This window comes from Equus quagga, chromosome 1, assembly GCF_021613505.1.
Source record: "Equus quagga isolate Etosha38 chromosome 1, UCLA_HA_Equagga_1.0, whole genome shotgun sequence".
Taxonomy (NCBI): Eukaryota; Metazoa; Chordata; class Mammalia; order Perissodactyla; family Equidae; genus Equus; species Equus quagga.
This window is the reverse complement of record NC_060267.1, coordinates 183,410,980-183,423,947: the sequence shown is the minus strand read 5'-3', so window position 1 is coordinate 183,423,947 and position 12,968 is coordinate 183,410,980. Positions and strand designations below refer to the sequence as shown.

General features: G+C 38.2%; 1 protein-coding gene across 21 annotated transcripts in view; it reads right to left on the bottom strand.

Annotated features, from left to right (window-relative positions):
• MBNL1 (muscleblind like splicing regulator 1) overlaps nt 1-12,968 on the bottom strand; it is a 169,532-nt gene that overhangs the window by 102,817 nt on the left and 53,747 nt on the right. For 2 of the 21 annotated variants that reach the window (XM_046667051.1, XM_046667056.1), the window contains exon 2: nt 3,942-4,061. The exons of 18 other annotated variants lie outside the window; for them this stretch is intronic. In XM_046667051.1, coding sequence (XP_046523007.1) covers nt 3,942-3,947 — 6 coding nt within the window. In that variant the 5' untranslated portion in view covers nt 3,948-4,061. Of the gene's footprint in view, nt 1-190; nt 688-3,941; nt 4,062-12,968 lie in introns of those variants that run through there. One more of the 21 variants, XM_046667095.1, reaches the window with a different exon arrangement.

The following is a 12,968-nucleotide window of genomic DNA, read 5'->3' as shown; positions in this document are numbered from 1 at the left end:
ATCACACCAAATTTCTAAAAGATACGTTTTCAATAAGTAGCGTCGCCACTTCAAAACTCCTATTTTGGCTCTATCACCAAACCCAGCGTTCCCCAAGGACACTCTTCAGCTATTAGTCTACGGTAAGCCCAGGGCTGCAGGGGGTTTTTTTGGCTTCTAGAAGAGCTACCTGGAGAAATCGGAATCTTACCTTTCCATATCTTCTGGAGAGGTTTCCTGGTGCTTTGGAAAGTCCTGAGGTCTAGGTCAAACAGCCAGTCTCTTGCTCCCAGGTCTTAGGGGCTTGGAGAAATTCCAACACCTGCTGCTACCACTGAGTGTGGAGGCCAGGAGAGCTTCAGGGTTTCGACAGCAGGCTCGCTGAGGCACAGCCAAAGCTTGGGAAGCCTTAACAACTGAAAGCAAGTGTAGAGAGCAACGTGGTACCCAGCACGGGCTCAATCGTAGCAGCAGGGGGAGGAATGTTCCCGCCCTCCGAGGGTTTAGAGGCAGCCATCAAGGAACCCAAGGGTCTGTCAGTGGACAGGGCGGAGGAGGTGGAGAGACATCCGCGCAGCGCGAGACCCTGGGGGAACCAGCAGAGCTCAGCTACTGCTTGGAAAGAATCACCCCAATACCCCAACAGGACACAAGAAGCAGTGGGGAAATGCAACACGGCACGCAGGACAGGCCAACCTCGCGCCCCATGAGAAAGCCAGAAACACAGCTGAGGAGGGGCTGGAGCCCAGGTCTAGAGAGGAAAGGAAGGGAGACATATTACAGTGTGCCTGCTGTACGGAGGTTAAGATCTGATACGTGACATCACACCCCTAAATCCTGTCATCATAACACTTACATTAACGGAGGGAAACTTACAAACATAGAAAGTCACAGGGAGCTGATACCCAAGCCCACAGAGGTTAAAGGGCAAAGTTGTCCATTAGTGGAGGAGAAAACGGAAAGATAGAGAAGGTTAAACTCAGCTGATTTTTAAACTGAAAAACAATTTAATTTGCTTTTGAAACACAACACACGTTTATCAAATACGTCACTTTCTATTGTGATCAGATGAGGGAGACAGAAGGAGTTCAATAAGAGAAGAAAAAATGAAGAAAAAGACGCAAGTGAACCAAGTGCTCAGAGATAAGAAGAGGGAGAGACAGAAGAAAGGGGGAAAAGAGAAGAGGAGCAAGAAGGGAAAGTGTGATTAACTGAGCAGGTTTCAACGCGCTGCCGGACAAACTGCTCACTAAGATTCTCCTGAACCTGGGCTTCAGAACATCAGGTTTTCAGTGGAGATGCTCCCAGCTTGTCAACCACTATTCACAGCTTTTCAGCTGCTCACAAGCCCTCAGGACGACATCTCAAGGAGCCCACTGAATATTAAATATTAAACAGCTAGAAGAGACAGACCCTAAGACAATTTTGCTTTAATGAGCTGGACAGAATCAAGTCAGAGACTAAATACAAACTCTGCCGAACTTTAATCATCCCTCACATGTATCAAAATAAAACTGATCAGGCTCATTAGGAACTGTCACTTTTTCAAGACTAGAATCAAATTAAGCATGCATAGTATTTTATACTTGTGTTAGAACTAAATGAGAAGAAACTCTACCACCCAACAGCAGGTATGTGTGTGTACCTCTTGACTTCCGGTATTTACTTATATATATTTTTAAATCCAAGTTAAGGAAAACAGTAATAATAATCTATTTTATTTGGTGTCAAATAATCTTGTCCTGGGTAAGGTTGCTTTCCATCCCTAACCTCCAACAGGGAAAAATACACAAACACACACACACAATGTTAATAAGATGCAATAAAAGCAGTTCTTGCTCAGGAAAACTCACTGATGTCCAGTAAGTCACTAAGGGTCAGGCATTTTTATAAAATGAAATAACCTTATACTAGAAAATACAAAGGGCTGCCTAGGCAGCTAGTATTTTAAATTCGAGAGAACTGGGATTTTATAAGGCAAGAGGGTAAGGCATCTGAATTTCCCTTTAAAAATACTTTCATTGTATAAACAGTGCCTAAGTTTCCATGTTGGTTTAAACTAAAACTTTATTTTTTAAAACATAATAAGGTCAATACAACAGGTTTAGATAAGCAAAGACTGAATGATCCCCTACAGAAGGAACTACATGGAGGTTGACTTTTTTTAATGTAACAGTCTGACTTCAAATAAAATATAAAAAATCAATCACAGTTTGTTTTTCTGACCTGTGTTCTCAATCCCACTCATGAAAATTAGTTTCAACAATCTAAAGAACAAAAACTAAAACAAAAAAACCCACCGTGGATGATAAGACAAGAAAGTGAATAAGCGTTGCCAGTGTGAAATTGTGGAGTCCATCCACTTACAAAGCCCTTCAGATGATATGGTATGGAAGGATTATTTTCAGTGGAAATAGAAAAGTCAGTACTGGCTTTTAAAAAATAAACATATTGCTACTAAAGTATCTTACTAAAGGAGTAAGATTGGGTCCTCTAAACCAGTGTTTCCCTGTTGTGAAGCATCACAGGGAGAAATTTTTGACAAATGTGCTCACAATTGTCCCCCTGCAGCTAGTTAGCCTAGCAACATACTAGGCACTCGATAAATGTTTATTGGCTGAACAGTGGTGCCATGTGTGAAATGGAACTCCTCAAAAAGCGTGTGTGTGTGTCAGGGTGTGGGGGGGTATTGTCAAATAAAGTTCTTAAAAGTTAAAATAAAATTAAATAAAAACCTCTATTACGACACTGTAAATTCCTGAACTTAACTGCCTGCTTTTTTTATGGAATACCTATTAACATTAACTATTCTAGGAAAATTTGGTCTACACCTCTATGAAAAACAGTACTTCTATTTCTTCCAATCTTTTCATGAAAGACACAGGTAAACTATTAATTGGCACATATTCACGTCTGTCACGGATTATAAGGTGGAAAAGATATATATGTATTTCAAACCACACAGTAGGCTTTGTCAAAAAGGGCCTCTACGTTGGAGACAGAAAATTTTAGAGTAAGAAAATTTTAGAGTGAGAAAAATTGAGATAGTTCATTCAGATTATTCACTTTACTTATAAAGAAACTTGCTCAAGGAGCCAGCCCATTGGTGGAGCGGTTAACTTCCTGCGCTCCACTTCGGCAGCCTGGAGTTCACCGGTTCAGATCCCAGGGTGCAGACCTATGCACTGTTTACCAAGCCATACCGTGGCAAGTGTCCCACATATAAAAACAGAGGAAGATGGGCACAAATGTTAGCTTAGGGCCAATCTTCCTCAGCAAAAAGAGGAGGATTGGTGGTAGATATTAGCTCAGCGCTAATATTCCTCAATAAAAAAAAAAGAAAAGAAACTTGCTCAAGGAAACTACCTTGTACTGGTACATAAATACATTAGCAAAGAAGTTTTTTATTGCATATGTCAAAATTCATCCTGTGCAACTATCTAATATAATCAATATCTTACTAATTTGCTTATAGAATTATCTTGAATTGAAAAGAATATTCCTGGCAAGACTTATACATATAAATAATTTCTTAATTTAAAATCCTATACTTTACTGTAGTGCAAAAAGGAGGTGCTCATTTAGAATTGAAAGGAGGAATAATTGCTTTCATATACTAGAAAGTCTTTTTTTTAATCATTGTGGGTACAAGAGTAAAGATTAAGTAGTGACTAAGAAATGACCTGGGAAACTATGCTCCACATGCTATGGTACCTAACAAACTTCAGGGCTAGGACCTTCAAGTACTACAGCTGGGAATAAACATGAACTTTATCTGTGGAACATAAACAGGATCACAGATGAGGTCACTAGGGTTAAATCTATGATTTCTCCCTAAAAGAGCATTCTGACGTTCAGAACATCAGAGGCCGTTTTCCCACGGATGCCATCTCAGCCCTCGACAGAGCAGCCTGCCCAAAGACAGCTCAGTGAACTAGCTCCCCACGTGCTTAGTCACTCACCAGCATCCATTAGCCAACTCCATGCTTTATCTTCAATAGATAAGATACGGCTTCTTCTTGCCATGGTGCCATGAAAAGGTTCCAGAAGGTTCCCCTTAAACAACATTTCCTGAGTGGCTGCTGCAGCACCAAGAGTAAAGGATACACCAGGTCAGCCACTTCTCCTTCCCAGCAATATGAGCAGCAGCAGCAGCAGCAGAAGCTGGAGCAGACCATTTAGACCCAACTCCTTGCAAGATGCTAGCCAAAGCATTCTTGTTCACTCGACACCTACACAGAGTTCGCCCGTATGCTTGTGCCTTTCCCACACGGTGTCAGAACAGGTGTTTTCCTGTGATCATGCTTAAAATCTGCTCCCCAACAAGGTGATAAATATACTGCTACTATGAAATTCTAAGCTTCTAACTCTCTGGAGAAGAGGTAATTAGTGATTTGCTTTATTACAAGAACGCCTTGATGAATCCTTTTTAAATTTTCATCACCCTTCCCACTCCTAATAAGCAAGCGGATTGCCCTAAAATTTCCTGTTAATGAAAGAAAGGATGTTACCATATAAAATAAATGCCATCCTGCAATTTTGGTCATTTCTTTCATAATATTCTATCTGCCTTCCTGGCATAGAATCAGTTTTTGCAAATGCTAATGTTTTCATAATCTTTACAACACTCCCAAGATGGGGAAATATCAGGTCTCAGGAACTGTATTTTACAGGAAGAGCAATGACTTCTTTGCCTCTACAGTTTGTTCCAGTTTTGATAAAACTGATGAGTTCCTTTTCTTTCCATTCCCAGTTAATCTTCACAGCAACTACAGATCAGGTTTATTACTGTTCCATTCACAAACGAGGAGAATGAGGCTAAGTCAAGTTGCATCATGTGTTTAAGGTCATGGAGCTCACAAGTGATCAGAACCAGGCTCTACAGGTCCAGGGCTAGAACCCATGAACACTTCGTTAAAACTGCAACATGAGTTCTGCTTTTCATTTATTTCTGTATTGCAAGTTTACCTTGAAGAGGATAGACATTAGAAAACGTCTACATAAAACTAAGATAGAATAACAGCTAATATATATATATGCTCCTTAATGTGTGCCCTAAAATTCCATAAGTCCTTTACATGTATCAACTTATTTAAGATGCACAACCACCCAGCGAGGTAAATATGCTTCTGAGGAATCGGAGGCATAGGGTGTCAAGTCGCCAAAGGTCACATGACTACCAAGTAGCAAATGTAAACTCTGGATGCAGGGAATGCAGCTCCTGACGCCGTGGTTACACCTGCGCCCACCCTCTCCCAGCTCCTGAAGGCTGATGGCACTTAGACTCTTTAAGAAAGGGAATAAGAAAAGGCAGGTCTGGCCAGAACCCTGCTGGGAGGAGGACCTGCTATCCTTGTCTCTTCTCAAAAACTTAACATGTATCAAGCACATAAGCTCATAAAACACACAGTTCTACACCTCTTTCTCTTAATCATGTTCACCAACTTAAGGAATTAACAAATGTTTTACCTGATTCTCAGATTTTTAAAAAGTCAGATCCCATTTTCACTTTTTTTCCCAAGTATATCCTATCATCAGAGGCACTAACAGGGCAGTAACATTATTATCATCACAGTGTCAGTCATTCTGTCTTGGGGGATTACCATTGTTAGCAGTCATATTTATATTTTATTCCCATCATTGGCAAATAAACCTAATTATCTAACGAAAATAAATCTAATCAGGGCCCAGACAATAATTGTGAGCTTAGAGGAAGCTTCAGAAGTCCAAGGATCTTCCACTGGGATATGGACTGAAACCAACCTTGGACCAAGATAGTTCCTTGAATATTCGGCAGCTGAAATGACCTCCCTTGAGTTAGGTCTCGAGGACACAAAGCCATCTGGGTCATCTCAGACAGCCCAAATCAGGCCCTAAGGCCCCAAATGTAAGTCTGAGAAATCAATGAAGAATACGTAAAACCACCTCTCTCTTTAATTTGGCAACAAGCCTAACTCTCTGGACTAATTTTGGCTAGCTTCAGCTCTTTTGGCTTTAACCTGATATAAATTAGCAGAAGAAACCATGAAAACTTCAGAGAGAAAATATAATTATGGTTAAGACATCTACCCTCTGTCAGAATCGAGCCACAAGCTATAAGAAATGCAGCCATTGGTGGCATTTAGGAAGAAGACATTTATGTGCCCGTGCGGCAAAGCTTAGATAATGGATTAGAATCTATTTACTCTCAATTATTTTTACAATGAAAATTGTCCACAGAAGGAAGATGTCAATCTTTACCCAATTTCTAGACAACTACCTTCTCTGCAGAATTCCTTGGGTAGTGATGTTGTACGCTGTACCCACATAAGCTTGATTTACTCCTTGGCTGACAAAAGATCTAAATTTATCTCAGTCTCCAATGTTAACACCAAATTAACACAAAAGTTATTTAAAAATTCTAAAAAACACATTCTGACATCTTTTGGGTGAGAAAAACAAAGTAAATTCATAGGCTGCTATATAAGATGGATCATAACAAATCACTTTATGACCTCGGCTCTAATAAGTGATGGGCTGGGAAGATATGACTCGTTTACACAGTCATCCAAACATACATACTTAGATACAGACACAGATGCATGTTCTGACTGCTCAACTTACCTATTGCAGTTACAGTTCTTATTTCTTGCCGGTGTTAATAACAGTACAATTAAAAACAAAAATGTAAGTTTCTAATCATTTTAGCACAGTTTACTTTTAGAAAGATATCTCAGTCAATAGAAGTTATGTTTGTAGATGAATAAATTAATAGCTTCTTATTCATAACTCTTACTGGGTCTACTCTCTTTTATTTAATTCTTTGAACTTGGCTTTATCTGCAAAGAAATATATTAATAAGCATCAGCTCTAGGCCACACATAGACGAAAACAGGAGGAGTTGCAGTGAGCTCCTCCTGGAAACTAAAAAACACAGTGACTATAACCAATCCTTAACTAATACTAAGTCAGCTAGGTAGGAACTGGTGACCTAGAAGTGAAAAGCTCTCACTGTGAAGTACAAATTCCTGAGTCATTTTGTCCTCACAACTTTATGCTTTAAATAAACCTAAAGGCTGGCTAAAGAAAATCTGCGAGGAACTCAGTATGACTTAGTGTTTCCAAACCAGGAAAAGGAAGGACTTTCAGGGTTTGAGATAACGTTTGTTTCTGTACTTTGGAAAATAAACATTTCCTATGCAGCTATGCCAGGGGGTGTGTGTGGAGGGAAAGACTGTCTCTATTTGTGCGGGTAAAGGGTGGAGAGGAGGAGAGAGAGAGAGAGAGAGAAGGGGGAGATTTTTAGCAGTATTTGGTGTTTGTGTAAACTAGTTATTTTGTGGTGGAGTTAGAATTTCTCATGCACGTGAGCCATGAAAGTATTGCAATTTATCATAAAATCAACGAGAAATGCTTACATGATTGCTTATCACATTTCTATGAATTCAATAATATATTCTGCATTGTTACATAAAACAATAGAAGTTTTGGGTCTTTAGATTAATTTGATGTCTTTATTTCAATATACATAAACCATTTTCTGCATTTAAATAACAGCATCTTTTTTCCTGATAGAAGAGTGAACATATTTTTTCCCAATATTGTGCTTATATATCCCTAGAGATAACTACTTTATTTAAAATACATTTTATGTAATTTATTGTTTACCAGAGTTACTAAGAGATGGCCAAGAGAAGTAATCATTTCATATTTGTCAAGTATGGATATATATGTAACCTACCAAGTGACATTTTGTTATCAAGGCATCAGTAAGAGCTTCTACTGCAATTGTTCATCTTTCCATACGTTAGTTGGAAACGCATCATACAAGCCTGTGTTCCATATCTGGATACAGGATTTTAAATTAAAAGGACAAAATGCCACATCCATGTCAGGTATATGCCTATTTCTACCAGTTCAGTTAATCCTCATTACACAACTTTGAGGCAGGTATATTATCATTCCCATTCAACAGACGAGAATACTCAGAGAAGATCGAAAATGTGTAGAGCAAAATCTGTTCCATGAATGCCCCCAACACCCTGGGCAGAAACTAGGGACTAATGGGATTACACACACACATACACATACACACACTTGTGGTGTTTACTTCCTTGTTCTCTGCTATAGGGACTGTTATATATTTTTTTATATGATATAGAAAGAGTTACAATTTATATTTTTGAGAATTTATGGAAATAATTCTTAAAATATTTGTAGATTGCTACTCCTTCAGTTGTGAAATAAGTAAATGTATAAGTGAAAATTATTTCAAATCAAATAGCATACATCCAGAACACTTTTACTTTATCCAACACTTGAAAATGATACAATGTCAGTTTGTTTTAAAAGAAATACATTTTCTTTATGCACGTTTGACATTGTTGGCTGACCTAGGCCACGCCAGCCCAGCCAAGGAGTAAACATCCTTCTTTTATTTTTACAGGGTTCTCTTAATCCCTAACAGAAGATTTTCTCCATTTTTGTTTTTGTTTGTTAATACAAACCTCATATTTTCTAATTAAATGCAACCAGTACTCTTCCTTTTTCTACAGCGCGTTTTCACTCCTAAATTAGCTCATATCTGTCTTTTACCACTGGCACTTCCAGTTCTACATTCCTGTTTAAAGTATTTCTTCCCCTGCTCCCCACCTTTTTTTTTTCCTTCCAGAAGTGACTAATCTTCCTGTTATTCTGCTCTGTCAGTTTTTCCCCTGGTATTCTTTTCATGTTGCATAATATTTACTTTTCACCAACTCCTTTTAGAAGTTTACTACTGGAGCCTTGATGCTAGCCTTCCGTTTTTAACAGATTAAAATAGTCAGTATTTACGTGTTAGCAAACTCTTTTGTCACCTTTTGTGCTATTCAGATTAAGCTTTTTCCTCAAGTCAAAAATGCAACTATTCTCTCAACTGACATAATATAAATATCTATTTGTTGATCGTCACAGTTAAATTCAGTCCCATTCTCAGTTACCAGATACCACAACTAAAGGCGTTAGCTTTTTGTCTCCTTTCAAATCTCCTGATAAGGTGTTAGCAAAGTAAACATAAAACCACTTCTTTTAAAAATCTTTTGCTTCCCAGCACTTCTGCATAACATCACAAAACATGTTAGCATAGACTTAGCAAGAATGTCAAGTTTTTCCATCTTTCTGATTTTCAGTACTATTTCAAAAACTACTTTTAATTAGATGCCAAGAATTTGCCTTCTACCCTAATCTCAAATAATCACAACAGCTATACCATATATACCACCTGAACAGGAGCAAAAGAGTTGAGTTTCAATTTTAGAGACAACATCTGAGAAGAGTTTTAGAATTACAATGAGTATTTAAATAATAGAAACTAAAATCTACAACATAATATCTCATGCCTAATACAAATTATACCCTCAGATTTACGCGATACATTTCTTTTGGTGAGTTCAGTATTCTATCATACTCGTTCTCTCACAGTCACAGAATCCCACAGAGATGGGGGCGCCTTATTAGTCCCATTTATACTGCCTCTTCATACAAGATGTCCACAAAGCTTTACAAATTGTACTTTTCCTAAAATCCAAAAACACTTTAGAAAATCCTGACAAAACACACTTTAATGATAGAAGATAAAGACATCCATAAAATGTCACCCTTACTTCCTGAAAACAGAAGTCAAATTAAGTTTAAATATCTGCTTATGTTAAAATAGCACATGATCTTATCCTTTACTTTTAGTCTTGGGGGGAATCCCCATTATTCCCTCTTCTTATTTTTTCAAATAATGAAAATAAAAACTTCCTCGTTTGTCCCATACACGCTGCCCTATATGGAGACATCTCACTTTTCTTTGGGTCAGCAAGAACAATTTAACTTTCAAATCCCTTTATTGTCCCTATTTTAGACACTAGGTCCAGGAACTCTAAAATCAGCTAAAAATATTGTTAGTTAAAGTGTATAGTCCAGGACACCAAATATGATACTAAGCAAAAACAGATTCATAAACATGTTTATTTTCTTTTTAACCACATCACATTATGAGTAGAAAACAAGCCCAAATGATATATTCTCTGAAAAAAGCAGGGCTCGTGTCTGCATCCCCAGCAGCTGGCAGAGTGTTTGCCAAAGAAAAATATGCACAATAAGTATCTTCTGAGTGAATAAATGCCATTATATAGAGGTAAATTTATGTTAAACAAAAAAGGAAGGAAAGGGGACTTTTTGGTGCCATGGGAAGTAATGTTATCAAAATGCATTAATAAAAAAAAAAAGATTAGGAGGAATAATTCAAAGAATTTCCCCAAGGGAAACTCGGTAAACGTTTGCTAGAATACTTTGAATATAACTATATTTAGATCTTATATTAGAAGTTAATGTGTGATTCTGAAACTTGATAAATAAAAAACCATGCATTTTCTCCATCCTTCCAATATAAACTGTACAGTGGAGATGCCAACTAGTTACTATGGAAAAGTTCTTTATAGAAAAACTCCAGGTAATAAATGCAGCAGGAATGATATAATTAAAAGTCACCATTTTGCAATCCCTAAAATAATCATAGAGCTATCAAGTAATCGATGATGGGGTGAAATCACCTGCTCCAATTCTGATGAAGCACTTCAAAGGGGTTGGCCCAGGTTCACCTGAATGCCCTGACGGATTGCAGCATCATTAAAAGTGGGGATGGATGAAAGCATGCGCTACTGATATGATGCAAACTGAAGCACACAACACCATGCAGGAAGTATTCTCACCAAATAATACCAAGTAACATTAAAACGGACTCAATTCTAGTTTTAAGTTCTAGGCTACAGAAAATAAGGGTGATAGAGGTAAACAACATGTACCATGTAGGAAGCAATTAGCCAAATTCAGAATTTCAGATATTCTCCAAGACAATAACCTGAATATTTTCACCAAAGAAAGGCATGAAGGGGGTGGGGGAAGGAGCAGGAATTATCATACATTAAAGAATCTTAAAAGATATGATATCCAAATGGAATGTATAAATCTTGTTTAGATGCTTATCTGAGAAATCCACCTGTAAAAAGATGCTGCTGTGACAATTGGGAAGAGTTGAACATAAAGTGGGTAGCTGATAGAATAAAACAATTGTCAATTTTGATAGGTTTGGAAATAGAGTTATATTTAAAATTAGTTCTCAACTGTTAGAGAAACATACTAAAGAATTTGTAGGTAAAACGATAACATGTCTGAGATTTAGTTTAAAATTTCTCAGCGATAAAAGGTATGTGGAAGGTAATAAATGAAACACGGACAAAACGTTGACTGATGCATTCACGGATCCATGCATCCAAAAAGCTGACTGATGCTTACATACAGGTTGTTAAAATGTTTTCTCTGATTTTGTGTATGTTTGAAAATTGCCATAATAATTTTTAAAAGCTACGAAAAACAAAAAGTGCCTAGAAGAATAACCAAACTTTCCCTTATATTTCTGACCCAGAGTCACAAAATCTGGTTGACAAGCTGGGCTTTGTTTCTTGAATCTGATCTGGCAGATCTAACTCAATTCATTTGTATCTGTGAACATAAATGTCTGCTCTACCTACCACAGGGCAATAACTGACCTACCTACTTCAAACAATCATATATATATGAAAATGAACTACCCACTTAAAAATCTAAAAATATAGACATTATTAAAATGCTTTCTTGTCCACCTTCATGTCACACGTGTGTGTAATCTCTTCAACTAAGTAAGAGGTTTTCACGAGCAGAGTCCATGTCTTATTTCTTCAACCAATAACCATTCAACAAATATTTCCAGTGGGTCTACTATTTGCCAAGTATTTCACCAAATGGTAAGAACACAAAGGTAGTCAGTTACAGGCCATGCACTCAAATCCAGAGAGGGAGGGAGATGCATGATTATGACTCATGTGCCAAAGAGAGTTACAGAGACAGGAACTGGGTATATTATGAAACAAAGAGACAGGACAATAACATGGCCAGGGCTGGGGTGAGGAGAAGCTTCCTAGAGGAAGCAATGTCCAAACGAAATCTAAATATGAAAAAAGTCTGCATAAGTCATAAAGAGAGAAAAAAGTTCTAAGCAGAGAGACAGAAAGAACAAAGGACGTTAGGTTGGAACAGCAAAAGAGGAAGTCTTTTACCACAGGCTATGATGGCTAATACTCAACGTTACAGGCAGTGAATCTCAATCAATGGGCCATTGGACTCAGCAAAATGCTAAATACTTAGTAAGGGATCAGTAAATATCCGTTAATTAAAGTACAGAGAGATAAGTGATAGGATTATTTCATGCTCACTGTGCATCAGGCACTCTGCTAGTACACCGAGATAAATGTATCTCTTATTCAACCTCACATCAGCCCTGAGGTAAGTAGTATTACCATCTCTGTCTTACAGATAAGGACAGTGGGGCACAGGAGGATTAGGTAACTTGCCCAGGCACTCAGTTGGCAAGTGGTATACAGAGTGATGTTCTGAGTGTTTCAAATAGTGTGGAAAGAAAATACGTGGACATAAAATTCTACATGGCTATTCCACATGGTCAAACAATTTTCAAAAGGAGAAGAGCTGGCACTGTAAACATGGAGTGCTGCTAAGTGTTTAATAAGGAGCTCTCTGGAAAGGGGAGGACCCTGAGCTGCTGTGTTTGCCAGTTTCCATGGTGTAAATACTCCCACCGTGGCCAGCTTCAAGCGGCCAACATGACATCAGTGGACACGGAGGTGGGAAGAGGTGGGATGTGAGCCAGCTCCAGCAAACCACTGCCTGCAGCCTTCCACGGGACAGACAGGTGAGGGGACAGCGGGACAGACAGGCCCATTACATGACCAGGACAACAGGTAACAAGAAATCAAAGAAAGGTACAATTGCTATCTGTGTTGTTCAGAGGACTCTGTCTACAGGTAACGGTCAATTTACATGTGAAATTAATGAACTCCTGAGAAGCATAATTTAATGTGTGAAAGGCAATGAGGATGAACAAGTAATTCATAAGAGATTCCTCAAGGAAACATACATTTTCCATGAATGAC